We start from the raw sequence: 15,448 nt of genomic DNA on the forward strand, positions 1-15,448 counted from the left end.
GAGTTTTGATAAATAATCACCAATAATGTGGATATAATGACTAAGTGGGTAAAGGCAAATAATAGAAAAGCTAGAACAGTCTGGTAAGTTCAGAAAATGACATCACTTTACTGTAATGTAGCCTCTAAAACCAGGAAAAGACCACTTGTGTCATATCAGGATATTACGATATCCAACATTTAAGACGATATCTAGTCTCATATATTGTCGATATAATATTGATATATTGCCCAGCACTAACACACACGGCAGCGGTTTCTCACTGCTGCCTCATGGGATGTGATGTCATCTCCAGTTTATTATTGGCGACTAACAGTTCCAGTGGCGGGCTAAATGGCTAATCCGTTCTTATTTATTGCTCTGCTCTACTGCTTGTATCTTGTCTTCTGTTACTGTAAACAAATATTGGCTCTGGAGCCCTGACACTGCTTTTGTGATAGCAAGTCATTCTCAATATACCATAGACATAGATTCACTGACAACAAGACAAATGAAAATTAGCCTTTCTTGCTAACTCTGGCATGTTTTTGGAAATGTTATTAATATGTCAAACAAAGTAATAAACTAAACTATTCAAAGGCTCGTGAATCCAGGTGATCTTGAGTCTGAATATCTGTTTTTAAAATGCTTTAATGATGTAAGGCTTTAAATGTGCCTATTAAAGTAATTAGCAGATGAATTAAATGCTTATGCTGTAACCCCCCTTGTCTTTGTCTGGGGAAATTGTTCAGATGTCCAGGACATGCTTGCCTTTTTTTTTTTTTTTTTTTACAGAAAGTTTGCATTTCCCTCCAGCTTGTTGGGGGAAATGCATGCATAAGCATCTTTAGAAAGTGCAACGAATGCTTGAAAGCCGGAGAGCTGTGAGTGGAATCCTAACTGCAGTTTTGCACCGCAGGTTAGCTCGATAGAAGAGCAATGATGCAACATTCTCCTGCCAGCTGTGTTCAAACGTTACCTGCAGTCAACTGAAGCATTTTGATGCGTAGTTCATCAGAATGCCCGCAAGGCTTTTAGGAGCTAATATAGGTTTCAGAAATCTTCATTTCTTTAACTTTTTACATTCTTATCCATCGTTCATCATTCCTCCACAAACAACCCACTCTCACGGCCATTCGTGAAATAGAATTTCAAACTAATGTCATTTTAATTAGAAGTATCTTTCTTGCCTGCACCCTGTATTTTTTCTGTCAGTCGGGACGGCAGCAGAGAAGCTATATCGCTTTGTTGTTATTGGTATTTCTAGGCCAATAACCGCTGCTCTAATCAACATGTATTCCCTGGATGTTACAATGGATTTTATTTCTTTATTTTAATGTTATTATCTTAGTCTTATTACCAGTAAAATATCACAGTATGCTGTAAGACACGACACTCCAAGCTCATTTATAGCCTATATCCCACAATGCAATGCGGTCAGTCATATCACAGAATCGGACAGCGAGCAGGCAGCTCTGTAAATATTGCTTCAATTTACATATTTAATGAGCAGCAACCGTGGGACAAGTTTTTCTAGTAATTTAAGCACCATGCAATGTGACTCCAACCGGCCAGGAGGCTTTCAGGAAGTGACATATTACAGCTCAGTACGTCCGAAAGAACAAACACATAATGTAATATGGATGTATTTGCCATACGTTGTATGTGAGGATTTATACAATACAAATAACAATAATAAAGCCTCCAGCTGGCAGATAGCCAATCATAGTTTAGAATAATGGAGTGGCACCTGCATAGGGGTGCCAAACTGATTTCAGTGCTGGCCTGTGCCACTCCTTGGACACTCCTTAATACATATGACACATCAAAACACATGCATTGTGTGTTTTACTACAATTAATACCGTATCGTAACACTACACTACCTGAATTGTGATTGTTATGGGTTACTATGAAGAAAACAGAGCTCCCATTCAGTACAGCTACAGGCGATGCACATCAATACTTCTATTTTTAAATGTCATGTTTGTTGTGTTTATCAAGTGTAAAAGTTGTTTGACCATACAGTATTGACATTTTACAAGTCACTGTAAAGAATTATTAGGCGTGCTGTGATGGAGCATGTGGTGCACCAGACAGCTGTCAGATTATTCTACCCAAAAAAGTGGAAGACATGAGGCTTTGTTGTTGTGATAAAAGTGACTGGAAAACATAATCATGTAAGGTTATATGAGCTGTCATACCTTTATGATGGGATGAAGATGTGGAGGAGTGGAGATTGGGAGTGGGTGGATGTGTTGACCACAGGGCTGCATCAGAACAGTTGAAGGGTTCAGGCTGATGAGGTGACAGGAGCCACTGAAGGGCAGGTGAAGGAGGCAGCTCCAGCTCTCTAAGGAGTCTTGGAAAGAATTGGAGCGAGCAGGCCGGTGACTGTTCCCGTTGCTTAATAAGAACTGACGTTACACAACATTATCCACCTCAGCAGTCTGTGCTGCGGCTGGAACAAGTTATTTTTGAAAAAGAAGGTACAGACTGCATGGAAAGATATGGCACTCTGCCATCTGACAGCCCAGGCTGTGAATCATGGCGCACAACTCAACTGTATACAGAGATTATTTTTCTCTTACAGAGAAGTATCCTGTGACACTAACACACACCTATTGTTTGTTGTCTGATTGCTTAATACTTCCATTGCCAACCCTCTCACTGCACTAACTCTACTGATCTTAAAAGACATGTCTGGTCGTTACAAAAACAGCACATGTGGAATACATCCATTCAGGGTGAGATTTTGTATGTTAAGTCCATGCTAAAACAAAAAAAAATGTAATGGGTAATTTCACTTTAGTCTTTTCCACAGCATACTTTACCATAGCCTCTTGTTTAACCGTAGGGTGGTACAATGATGTACCGGCAGAACAAACTAATAATTCAATAAGTCAATTAGAGGAACCAAAACAAGCAGGGGCCATATTCACAAACATTCTGAGAAAAAAGAGGCGTACATAATTTTCATAATGTGAAATGGAAGTTTAACTGGGAGAATGTGACTTCTGAAACTGACGTGACTCGATCAGCTAGAGGGAAGTGTACACAACATAACTTCGGCAAAAATCAAGGTGCGATTCAGTAACTGTGATGTTACAAGTTTTTCTAAAGCCTACTACACACCAAGCCGATAAATGGCCGTTGGACAGTCTGGCGAGGTCAGTGACTCGAGTCTGTTCGGTGTGTTCCGTGCCGTCGTCCGTCCGAGGGGCCGTCGGCCTTCATTTTGGCCGATTTGACATGTATAATTGGCGGGGCGGGCACTGGCGGCAGTCGAACTCAAATGACCCATCTGATTGGTGGAGAGCTAACCCGGAAATGGGGAGCGGATTGAGCGTGACTAGAGTCTTTCAAAATGTGACGAAAATCTTTTAAACTGACCTTTGTCGATCTGAAATGAAGACAGATTCAGCAACTGCATGGCCTATTTCTCGCTTAAAATGTTTTCAGAAACACGTTTCGGTGAACAAGCCGCCATGACAGTCTGTCTTTGAATTTCCGGAGAAACCAGACCCACGAGACGCGTTCGTCCAATCAGCCGATTTTCATTTTTGGGTGGCAATACAGATTAGCGCCGCCTGATGTTATGGAGACGTATTACGTCTCGTCGCTTTGGTGTGTTCCGAGGCATTTTTTTGACCAACTCAGGTAGACTGATCAGTCCAACTGCCTTTTCTGCCGAGGGTTGGCCGTCTGGTCTGTGTGTCTGGGCCTTAACATGGATCCTCTAATTCTTGCTATGGTTTTAAGATTACATCATTCTGAATGTGTTATTGATTTGATGTAACTGTTAAAGTTTAACTGAGTCAGAGATTAACTGTGAGAGTTTATGACTTCATTTTTGATTTTCAAAGACAGTCATGAGTTAGAGTGCTGACTCTCAGCCTTTCATTTTTTGCACCAAAGGCAGTTTTTTCAGTTATGTTTGTCTTTAGCTAAAGGACAATTAGGCACATCCAATCATTGATATGTTGAATGCACTAACAGGACAGATTCGCTTGGCAGCAGAATAAGGTGCATTTGGGTGTCGCCTGCATAATTATGATAACTGATTTTATTGTTTTTTGTAATTTGGCCTAATGGAGGCATTAGATTAGATTAGAAAACTTAATTAATCCCCAATGGGGAAACTCATTTGCCACCAAATCATACAGACAACAAAGACATCACATTCACAGTACACAACAAAACACAAATACACAGTACAACTAATAAATAACCCAATAAAGAGCCATCTTAGACATGACCAACAGCTGAAAGGCGCTATATCTAAAGACTACATCCAAAAGTGTTGTAAAAATCTGATCAGTAATGGATCAGAAGACCTTCCGAGTCGTAGAAAAGTATAAAACTGAGGCATCCTTAGTCGCTTACTGAATAAGCTTGAGTCTGTAAAAAAACACTGTGTAATGTAAATGATAAGAGACCCAAGGATTGAGCCTTGGGGAACTCCACAATTCATGCTGTGTACTTTCAGACTGTGCTATAAAATCCAACCCAGTTTGTCCAGCAGTATTGTATGGTCAGTGTTGTCAAGCCAACAGTAAGATTCAACAGGACTAGGACTGAAATCTTTCCTAGATCAGTTTCTAGATCAATATCATTCTGAACCTTAATGGGAGCAGTCTCAGCACTGTGCTAGGGCCAAAATCCAAATTGAATATTGTCACAGTAACCATTTGAAGGTCAAAAGTTACTTAATTGCTCATACAAGTGACATAAGCGACTTTGAGTCTTTGAAAAGCGCTATATAAATTCAATTTATTATTATTATACACAACTTTTGCAATAATTTGACTTACAAAAGGAAAGGTCAGTCAGTAGTTGCCTATCACAATCTGAAGGACTATAACTCATATCAGTTCTCACAGCGATAGAAGAAACTAAACAACGCAAGGGAAATTGCACAGGGCAGGAGAATTCCATCAGCCGTCGACCTGTTCAGGTTGATGTGCTAACCTTCCTCTCATTCTGTGTCCTTCCTGCAGGACTACACCATCACCATGTACTTCCAGCAGTCTTGGAGAGACAAGCGCCTCTCCTACACAGGCATTCCTCTCAATCTCACCCTGGACAACCGGGTGGCAGACTCGCTGTGGGTCCCTGACACCTACTTCATTAATGACAAGAAGTCCTTCGTACATGGGGTGACGGTGAAGAACCGGATGATCAGACTGCATCCTGATGGAACTGTGCTCTACGGTCTCAGGTGAGAGCTGTTTTCACTCTTCTTTTTGTCAGAACTTTGGTAGGCTTTGGTATGGGTTCTTTTTTTGTATATATTATATATTATTTCCAAACTGGGACCAGGAAGCATTAAAAGGACAAAAGCGGGATTGACTGTCATTTTTATGTGCCATTTGGTAGATGAGAGAAGTAAGCAGTTGTCAACGCACAACAGAGAAAGTGACACTGATGCTATTGCTTTTATTTGCTCTTAAACCCGAAAGCCCCCTCCGGCAGGGGCAACACGTGGCATAGTTACGAAAAATTGCTATTTCATAATCATCTATTTATAGAAGTTATGAAAGTTTATTCTGTTTTAAAAACATGGGGCCTTCTGGTTTCAGAATCCATATGCTCCGTATGCTGTCCAAACTTCTTATCTTCTTATTGCAAGTATTTTAACAATAAAGCAGTACAAATATAATATTCATAATTATAAGAGCAAGTTGTGTTCAAAAGATCCGGGATAATTTTCTTTTCAGTCTACAATAAGATGCTTGGCATCGCTGGAAACATGAAATTCCAAGCTTTCCGATAATAAAGCATCATGATTGGGATGACACAGCGTCCGCTATTACCCAAGGAATCTTTAAAAGAAGGAAGAGTCATTATGTCACACAAACGTCACTGGAATGTTTCTATTGAAGACTAGCACCACTAACAAAGCTCCCCTAACTCTGTGACAAGCACAGTGCATGTCTTCGCTGCTGCACAGTAAAAGCCTCCCACTGGTTTGCCAATAGAAAACGTTTAATATAAGGCAGGACATATTTGATGTGTATTAAACCACTAACCATTTGTCAGTTATTCTGGTTTGGCAACAGGTTCTCACACCCATCTCGTAAAATATGGACGCTTGGTCAGGTGCCTTTGTCGTTCTTATTGACGCTAAAAGTCTCCTTTAGCGCTTTAAGTAAACGCGCTTGGTCGGGACTATTGCCGTCCCTTTAGCGCTATAAGTAAACGTGCTTGGTCGGGACTATTGCCGTCCTTTTTGACGCAGTTATGTTAAGGAAAAGGTCGTGGTTGGGCTTACAGTTCCATGACACGCGGAAACTACGGGACGGTTGGGTTTAGGAAAGGGTTGTGGGTGGGCATACGGTTCTGTGACACGGGGGAGGAACGGGTCGGAAAGAAAAAAACCGACTATAGCAAGCGTGACAAGCGGGACGCGAACCCCGGTCTCCTGGGTGAAATTCCTGTGTTTGTTCGCCTTTACATACTACTCGTTAAATCCTATCTAACTGCTGCTCTCCCCGGTGCGTTACACAAACACGCTGAAAGACGCCTTTTTCGTCGCATCAGACACTGACAGCCGCTGTCCAAACGTCCTTATTTTACGAGTTCGGAATGAGAACAGGTTGGGTTTGGTCATCTCAGACGGTTGAGATCTGAGATGTATTAGTTGCAGAGACAAATCACTTGTTCTGACAGTTGCTATTTCTGACTGCTGTGCACCTGGGAAATGCCTGCCAAAAAGTGCCTTGCTTCACTATCGCAACAGTCAAATATGAGTTGTCATATTAAGAGTATTCTCTGTGACATAACTGCATATTGAGGGCTTTCAATGGTAGGCCTGCTGTAGTTAATGTAGTTGGCTTTTTTATGTGATGGAATATATAATGAAAAAATGTAAATGAGCACATCTTGCAGCACCTTGGCCAATCCTCAAGGCACCCCGGGGTGCCGCACTTGCCACTGCAGTAGGGAGTGCTACCATATATACATTGGCATTTTTTATATCATTATAGTGGAAGTGTTGTGTAATGAACAGTAAATAAGAAAATAAATGTCTCGCTTTCAAGCAATGAGACTGTCTAACAACTCTGGATTCATGATTACATAAATGGTTACTTCATATCATGGTTACTTCACAAAGTTAAAGGCTTTTCCAAAGAGCTTTATTCTCCACAGGCCCATGTGTGGGTATGTTTTCCCTTTTCCTATATAACGCCAACAACTCCTAATTAGAGTATGACCTTTGGTCATGTTCGCATACAAAAACACTGCAGAATTCAGTTAGCAGCTGATTAGCATGGAGAAAATTCCTCAAAGGCTTCCATCAGAAGGGTAAGTGTTGCTCTATCTGTGTCTCCTCTGGAGCTTTGAGGGGAAACCAGCTAGTAAATCATTTATGAAGCCTCTCCTGGTGCAGTGTACACACGGCCGTGCCCTCTGCAGCAGAGCACAGATACGATGAAGTGAGATGCGTGGAGTTTACTGAGGAAACCGGTCACTGTCTGTAATTCGGTCCTCTGAGTTCAAAGGCATCCTGTGTTTGAGAGAGAGAGGAATCATGACTTGGCAGTTTTCAGCTGAGAGATTTTTTTTTTTTTTTTTTTTTTTTTTAGCTTTGAGGCAATGCTGCACATTTCAATAAGGTGCTGCTGCACACATACAAGGCCTCTCCTGGACCAGCATCTAATTCTAATGTTTTACATCACTGTAACATATAATGGGTGTCATAGAGCTGTAGTGTTTATCATGTCACTGACCATTTGAGTTGTTGGCTGTGATTTAATGCTCTCTTCGGGTTTCCCCCTCACAGAGCCCAAAGACTAGGGTTGAAGCTGAGTGGGGTCTGCGCAGTTCCCAAACCTATACAAATTAGAACACCCCCATCAGACACCATCCAGGGTTCCTGGGATATTTGAATTATTAAAATGAGACTAGCAGAATATAATTAATTGCTAAATAATATCTAACCTATAATCCACTTAAATAATAAGGTTTTACGCATTATATGTTGTTTGCCATTTCCATGCTTTAGAAATGCATTCTCTAAATTCAAAACACTGTCAAAAAGCTATTTAATTAAATTCAGCTTCATCCTGAAATCTAATCACATCTGAACCTGGAACTTTCTTTTAACAAGTTGTTGTAAATTATGAGGAAAGTAGAAAACAAACTGGTGAATTCCACCTCATCGAAACAAATCCTGTCATGTAGTGTCAATATGCCACAACTTTTTACTTTAGGACAAAAAAAAAACATATACAACATATATTTCACGTTTATAATCTGTCTTAAGTAGACCAAAATTAATAAGTTCTCAATTTTGGCTTTTTGGCCAGAACTGTTTGTGCCTTTACCCCTGACATGGTACTGCCACGTTTTCTTTCTTTCTTATGATACATCAAATATTTCAGTTGCCCATTCGCCTCCAGTAGAAGAATTGTAATGACATATTTCACAGTAAGCCCTTTGGTTGATAAATCCAGCAGCCTATTCCATAGTTAATGTTGTGTATTATATATAATTTAGTGTGTTTTCTATGATCATGAAAGGACCGTCACCTTGCAGTGACTGGTATCAGGCTCCCAGTAACTTTCTCTGGGCTAAATGTAACTGTAAAGACAGCTAAACTTAACTGTCATGTGACCAGCCGTGACAACGGCATCTGTTAGGACATCATACAGTACGGATTGTTGTGCACAACCTTTCGTATGATATAGGAAGCCGTTCATGAGAATGTGTTGCCAAAATACACTAGGGGCACATTTTTGAAAGGCCAAAAAAGAATCTAATCACCATGTTTATTTGTTTAAAGATGACCACAGTGTCTCATGTGGTCCATTATGTTTGCCACAGGTGTAATGCCATCTGATCATCCTTTGCTCACAGGAGTCTATATCAACAACGTTTTAGTTCTGGGATTGTTCATGTGTCGCTGGAAATTCCACCGGATGTCCCTCATTTTCGGTCATACGTCTGTTACCTTCCCATTTCTTTGTGTTGGCATTCTAACCTCCGGTGGATTTCTGAGGACTATGGTTAACTGCTCCTCAGATCTCTGCAGGGTAAATCCAGACAGCTAGCTAGACTATCTGTCCAATCTGAGTTTTCTGTTGCACGACTAAAACTACTTTTGAACGTACACATGTTCCACCAAAACAAGATTCTCTCAAGGCTATATTCAGTGATGCCGGGTAACGCGTTACTTGTAACGCGTTACTCTAATCTGACCACTTTTTTCAGTAACGAGTAATCTAACGCGTTACTATTTCCAAACCAGTAATCAGATTAAAGTTACTTATCCAAGTCACTGTGCGTTACTATTTTTGTCATTTTCCTTAGTAAAAATATATATTGTTTTTACTTTCTTCTTGCATCTCGGGGAGTGAAGTCACGTATGCGACGACAAGTCACGTTTTCAGCATGTGGACAGGTCACGTGTACCACGCAGCGACACAAACGTAAACAACAATGGAGGGAGGAGAGAGATGCGCGTTTTCTAGCTGGAAATACAGTCACTATTTTGAGCTTGTGTCAGCTAAAGATGGCAATATTAAGGTTCGTTGTACACTCTGTGCTGGTGGCGACAAAGTGCTATCTAGCTACAAAAACACGACGTCAAATTTGAAGAAACATTTGGAGTCGCAGCACCGCACAGTCAAACTTACAGAGCAAGTCCCACCAGGTGGTGCGAAGCAGAGAGCAGGAGGTCCCCCACCACCCAAACAACAAAAGCTGGACTTCGGTGCAAAACCAGTAAGTGGGGGAGAGTTGAAGAAGTTGGTCGGGCAGTATGTTGTAGAGGAAATGCTGCCCTTAAACACGGTTGACTCGCCTTCGTTTCGTGCGATAATAAACAAGATCCCTACTACTGGCAACGCCGAGCTGCCTCACAGTAAACCGGTTGTCATTTTTATGTTGAGGCTGTGGGGGTGTTGTCAGCAGCTGCTGAATGTAACTAATAAAGTAACTTGTAATCTAACTTAGTTACTTTTAAAATCAAGTAATCTGTAAAGTAACTAAATTACTTTTAAAATCAAGTAATCTGTAAAGTAACTAAGTTACTTTTTCAAAGTAACTGTGGCAACACTGGCTATATTGCATAGGCACCATTCCTCCGTCCGGCGCTCAGCGCCACCCAAGACGATTGTGATTGGTTTAAAGAAATGCCAATAAACCAGAGCACGTTTTTCTCCCATCCTGGAATGTTGTGTGGACTAGCCAGACCCTCCTCCGCAGCGCTGTGGAGGAAGGTCTGGCAATGTGAGACTAGGCTCACATGAACAGTGTGTGTTGATGGTTTTGTCTTGGTCAGCACCATCATGATGTACAGGATTTGGTGATGGTGTGGCAGGTGGCTGAGCAGCAGGCCTCTTTTACAGTCGACCAGCACAGGAACACATCCAACATGGTTATCATGGCAACACTTTGTTTAGAAGAAGACATTGTGGTGACTATATAGTACACAGCTTCCCTTGTGTAATGTTTTTTTTTTTTTTTTTTTTTTTTTTTTTTTGAAAGCTAGCTCTGAGCGGTTTTCATTGGACATCTCCTCTTCACTTTCCAGCCAGAAGAGAAAGTAAAGATATAGTAGTCAAGGTTACTTTCAATTATTACTATACACTCACAGCAATGATCTTCAGCAACTACTCTGTGAACATTCTTTGCCCATTCTAGCCTCTCAGGCTGCATACAGGCTGTCCTCCTCTCTGATTGGTGGAGCTTGTTGTAGCCGTAACCAGCCTTAGAGGAAGATCTGCAGACCTTTCTCTACTGTGCTGTGCTGTTTTTGTGGAAATGTTTCATTGAATCTATATTTTGACTAGAGTTGGTTAAATATAATATTCTTCAAAAAAGACACTAAAATTGAACATCCATCAACGATAAGGCAGGAGAGTGCTCTTTTTTGACAAAGATGTCCCAAACAAAATATCATCTGCAGAAAATCTGCAGAATTAAGCGGACTGTTTTTTTGCTTTTGGTGGAGATGTGTTAACATTCTGAGTTTTATTCAGTTTAATTTAATAATTCATTTTGAAAAGCCTTTTTTAACATCGAAGCCAGGGAACTACAGTACAGATTATTCCGGCATTTCTAACCCAATGCGGAAAACTCTGCGGAAAATTCTGGGGACTCTGTGTAGCCCTGCTCATAAGAGGTAAGCACAGGTAAACACAGCATAACTGCTAGGTTTTCACCAGATGAGCTCCAGCCCAGGTGACACGCACACACACACAAAGGGTGGGGGGTTGGCGGGGGGATGGGGGGGGGCAGTATATCAGGACAGACCCGGAGTGCTTTCCATTTAGGCCCAAACAGGAAAGAACATGTTGAAAAGGACAGAGAGCAGTGGCTAGATTTGTCCAAAACCAACAGTGGCGGGCCCTGCCTTCATGGCTGAGTGAACACAGGCCTTGTGGGCTGTCCTCATCATTCCCTGTCCCCTCCAAGGTAAACACTTCTCTGTGTGTCCAGATAAGCAGTGCTTGATTTCCCCTAAGTCCGTTCACACACAACATATCCCATCTGCCTCGCCCCGAATCTCCTTCAATTTTTGATCTTTCCATCACACTTATTCGACCGCCCCACCCCGTCCCCTTCTTCTTTCTCCCCTTTTTTAATACTGCCCTTGAATTTTTCATTCCACTGAGGGAGGCTGTTTCCAGATTGTGAGAAAACATTATAGTGATGAAAATGTCAATCCTTTTTATGGTGTTATTGTCAGCTTGACAGAACGGCATCCGTCTGCATCTCTGCCTGAGAACTCCTGACGTAGAAGGCACCCATATGCCAACAATCAATACATCCATCAATAAAAGACGGTTTAATTATGCTATTATTATATCCGTTCATATCTGTTTTTCTCAGCAAGTCCTACTGCACTAAGGTGCAGTAGGTAAGACTTACTTACTTATAAGACTTATAAAACTAACTTTCTGTCACATTTTCTGAAACTGACCCTATGTTCCAGTAGAACTACATGAAGCAGGTCATTTAAAAAAATCCGGCTCCTCTGGCTCCACCTACAGCCTGTAGTGTGATTTGCAAAAATCCACAGCTCCCTGTTCAGATGCACCAATCATGGCCAGGGGTGTCTAACTGCGTGTCAATCACTGCTCATGCACACGCATTCATTCTCCCTTGTGGGGGGGAGGAGCTTAGAGAACGTTTTGGGCTTTAGCGGAAAGGGGGGAGGGACTGAGAAGTTGTTGACGTTCAAATTGTTTGGCTTAGTCCTGGATCTTCACAATCCTACCTACAGCACCTTTAACTTTTTGAGGCACTTGTCCTTTGGACAAGTACAAACAAGACAAAAGTCACTTTAAAAGTGTGGTTAAAGATTTATCATTTTATTAAAAAAAAATTGTTTTGCTAATGCAGAATTCGAACAAACCGTTGAAAGCATCCAAACACTATCAACAGTAATAAAATTCAGTTGAAACAGTAGAAACAAACTTAATACAAAGTAATGCTTTGCACGCCGGTGTGCAGTGTATCACCAGAGGTAGTGGTTACTTGAACTTGAACTTTTACTATATCTAAAATAATTTTGTAGACATAACAATGGTTTTGCCACTAAATGGTGTTAACTTAGTTTTTTTTGTCTACAATTTCATTTTCTACCTGACAGAAGCTGATTTACCAAGGGATCCTTTAAACGGTGTAGCTACTTTACAGTTGATTATTACAGCAAGTCGCGGAGCTGAGGTTTTACAATAACTGACGGACTAACGGGCAGTGGAGTAGTAACGTTACAATGCAGAGAGACAGTCGCTAAATGAGTCAAATTAACTTCATGCGTCATCCACACAAAGCACATTGCTATCGCCACAAGTGACATCTGTATTTGGCTTGTTTTTTATGAACGATGTGAACGATTGTGGTCCGCTGCCGCTGACCCGCTGCCGCTGGGTCTAACGTTAGCCGTCCGCTGCCGCTGACCCGCTGCCGCTGACCCGCTGCCGCTGGGTCTAACGTTAGCCGTCCGCTGCCGCTGGGTCTAACGTTAGCCGTCCGCTGACCCGGATTGTGGGTAAAAAATTTATTAATTTCAAATCGGTAACATAGACGTAATGAGTGGCACATAATGTGAAGTAACATGGAATTTTATTTTCTTTAAGTTTTAACTTGTCAAGTGGGGCAAGTACATTTCTTTTCCACTTGCCCTACAAAAATATCCACTTGTCCCGGACAAGTGGACAAGCCTTAATGTCGAGCCCTGCAGGTCCCTTGACAGTAGCCTCGTGACACTTCGTGAATCATTTTCTGTATTTTCTGAGCCCACTAGAGGAAGCTCTCTGTTCAACAAAGGGTTGGAAGTACACTAAATTGCCATGCCTTAAGCTGTTTTCTTTAAACCAAGAGCACCAGTTTCATTTGGCCATCACTACAGGAAAATGTTGTTTTAAAATGCTTGAAGAAACAACCAATGCTCCTGTGTTTCTGGCGAGGATAGTCTTTTCAACCCTTCTCAAAACTCCCCATAGCCCCAATTCTGCATTTTGTTCTGATGGCAACTAGATTTTTTTCCCCGCTAGATAAAAATAAGAAAAGCAAAACACAAATTCCCATGAAGTTGACATTTTTTTTTTTTATTTGGGTTTTCCTCAAAAAAAAAAAAATATATATATAGTCTCGTACAAAAGTAATCCCTCTAACTATCACTTATGAGTCACTAGAAGTGTGTGGTGGTGTCTATATTTGCAGAGATCCTACCCTTTGCCTGTATGTTCTTATTGCTGTGTTTGGGACGTTTCTTGGCGTCAACTTTTGGGCACTGGTGTGTAGCCCCCATCAATGCGTAAGCACACATCCAACAAGAAGCTACAGAAATGGTGGACACAGCACAGAATCTGGGGTTGGCTTTCACTTTGGCTGCCGTATGTGATGCTGCAGGTGGTATACTGGGCGGTTAGTGGGCGATCGCTTCTGGTGTCGTTGAGCCAGGGGGAGGAGGGGCCAACTTTAAATGTTGTGTTCGCACTACACATTCTCACTCTACGCTTGGTCAGGTGCTTTGGCGTTTGTTACTGACGCAAAGTCTTACGTTTAGGAAAAGAACATGGTTGTGGTTACAAAATGTGCGTTTCAGTGACACGCAGGACTAACCTGACTCCGCCAGATGGATTGCTTTGCATTTGCTCGGCATATCCATCTGGGAACTTTCCGTTTTGGGAAGGGGTGAAAATACTGGTTAGCTGATTGGATAAACCATCTGTCTATCACCACCTATGTTGGTGATAGACAGGCCAAATCAACGATATATCAAACTCTTGCCGAAACCAGTCGGGAGAAGAGCAAAAACATCTTTTCCTCCGAGAAAAGCCTCCAGTGCCGTTTTTTGCTCTTCTTTCAATGAAGGAATACTTTCTAATTCGGATAAAACTTGCGCGATAGCTACGCTCATCTCATCCGTGGAAGCCACCATGTTGTTTAGACTGAACAGTCGCTTCTCATTGCGTCACACCTAGACCCGCCTCAAAACCAGCGCTGATTGCTCGGTCGTTTGGCTCCAAATGTTCTCTATCTCAAGGTGCCAGACTGATCTGCGAGTGGAAAACTGGAGCTCGCGAGATCAGGACGGTCTCACGAGGCTAACACAGGACAACAACGGGACATGAACCCCGGTCTCCTGGGTGAAAGTTGTGTGTTGTTGTGTCTTTCATACCACTCGCTCTTAATACTTAACAGCGCCGCGGTCGAGCTGCTGCTCTGCCCGGTGCATTCCATACAGACGCTAAAGGGTGATATTTGTGTTGGTATCTGACGCTGAGAGCCACTGACCAAGTGTCAGTATTTGACAAGTTAGGAATGAAAACGGGTTGGTTTACAAACAAAAAGCGAAAATTCCTGCATTGCATGCCTTTCAAGGTGGAGAATCCAATAAAAAGAAGGTACACGGACCATTGCAGTTGCACATTTGAACAGACATTGTCCTTCTGACTTACAGGTTCTGTCAATCTGATTACCTTATCATTTGATTATATGATTTGTTGTCTACAGCCTGACAGGTAATACAATAATATGCAGATATACTTATCACTATATGTGCTATCGGCACTACTTTCTCCTCTTCTCTGTCCTGAAATCATTTTCTCAGATACTGGGAGGACATGTCTCTTTCCTTCCCGACTCTGGCTTCAGCTTTTCACAGTTTTCTGAAGGAGCTGGAGAGATTTCTTTTACACTGACATGCTGCAGAATCATTATCCCCTGCAGGCTCCCACAATTATTCATCCAGTGTGCTCACTGCCGACACAAGGGCTATATTTAGGTTTGCCATAATGACCTCACCACTGACTGGCACATACACACTTTGGTTGTTAGCAGCTCAACATCTCGGTTCGGCGAAGAAGACATATGGTCTTTTTGTTTATAGTTAGTAGTCCACACCCCAGCAGAATCAGACCTGTTTGGCTGTGACTGATGGAGAATGGCTGTCCTCAATAGCAAAAGAGATAAAAGATGACAGCGCAGCCCGCTGGGCCTGTGCTGGT

At 41.9% G+C, this 15,448-nt stretch overlaps 1 protein-coding gene across 1 annotated transcript in view; it reads left to right on the forward strand.

The window, feature by feature from the left end:
* Positions 1-15,448, forward strand: part of gabrb1 (gamma-aminobutyric acid type A receptor subunit beta1) — a 61,807-nt gene that overhangs the window by 22,267 nt on the left and 24,092 nt on the right. Inside the window, exon 4 of the mRNA XM_035994994.1 lies at positions 4,979-5,199. Coding sequence (XP_035850887.1) covers positions 4,979-5,199 — 221 coding nt within the window. The remainder of the gene's footprint in view (positions 1-4,978; positions 5,200-15,448) is intronic.

This window comes from Sander lucioperca, chromosome 18 (assembly GCF_008315115.2).
Source record: "Sander lucioperca isolate FBNREF2018 chromosome 18, SLUC_FBN_1.2, whole genome shotgun sequence".
Classification (NCBI taxonomy): domain Eukaryota; kingdom Metazoa; phylum Chordata; class Actinopteri; order Perciformes; family Percidae; genus Sander; species Sander lucioperca.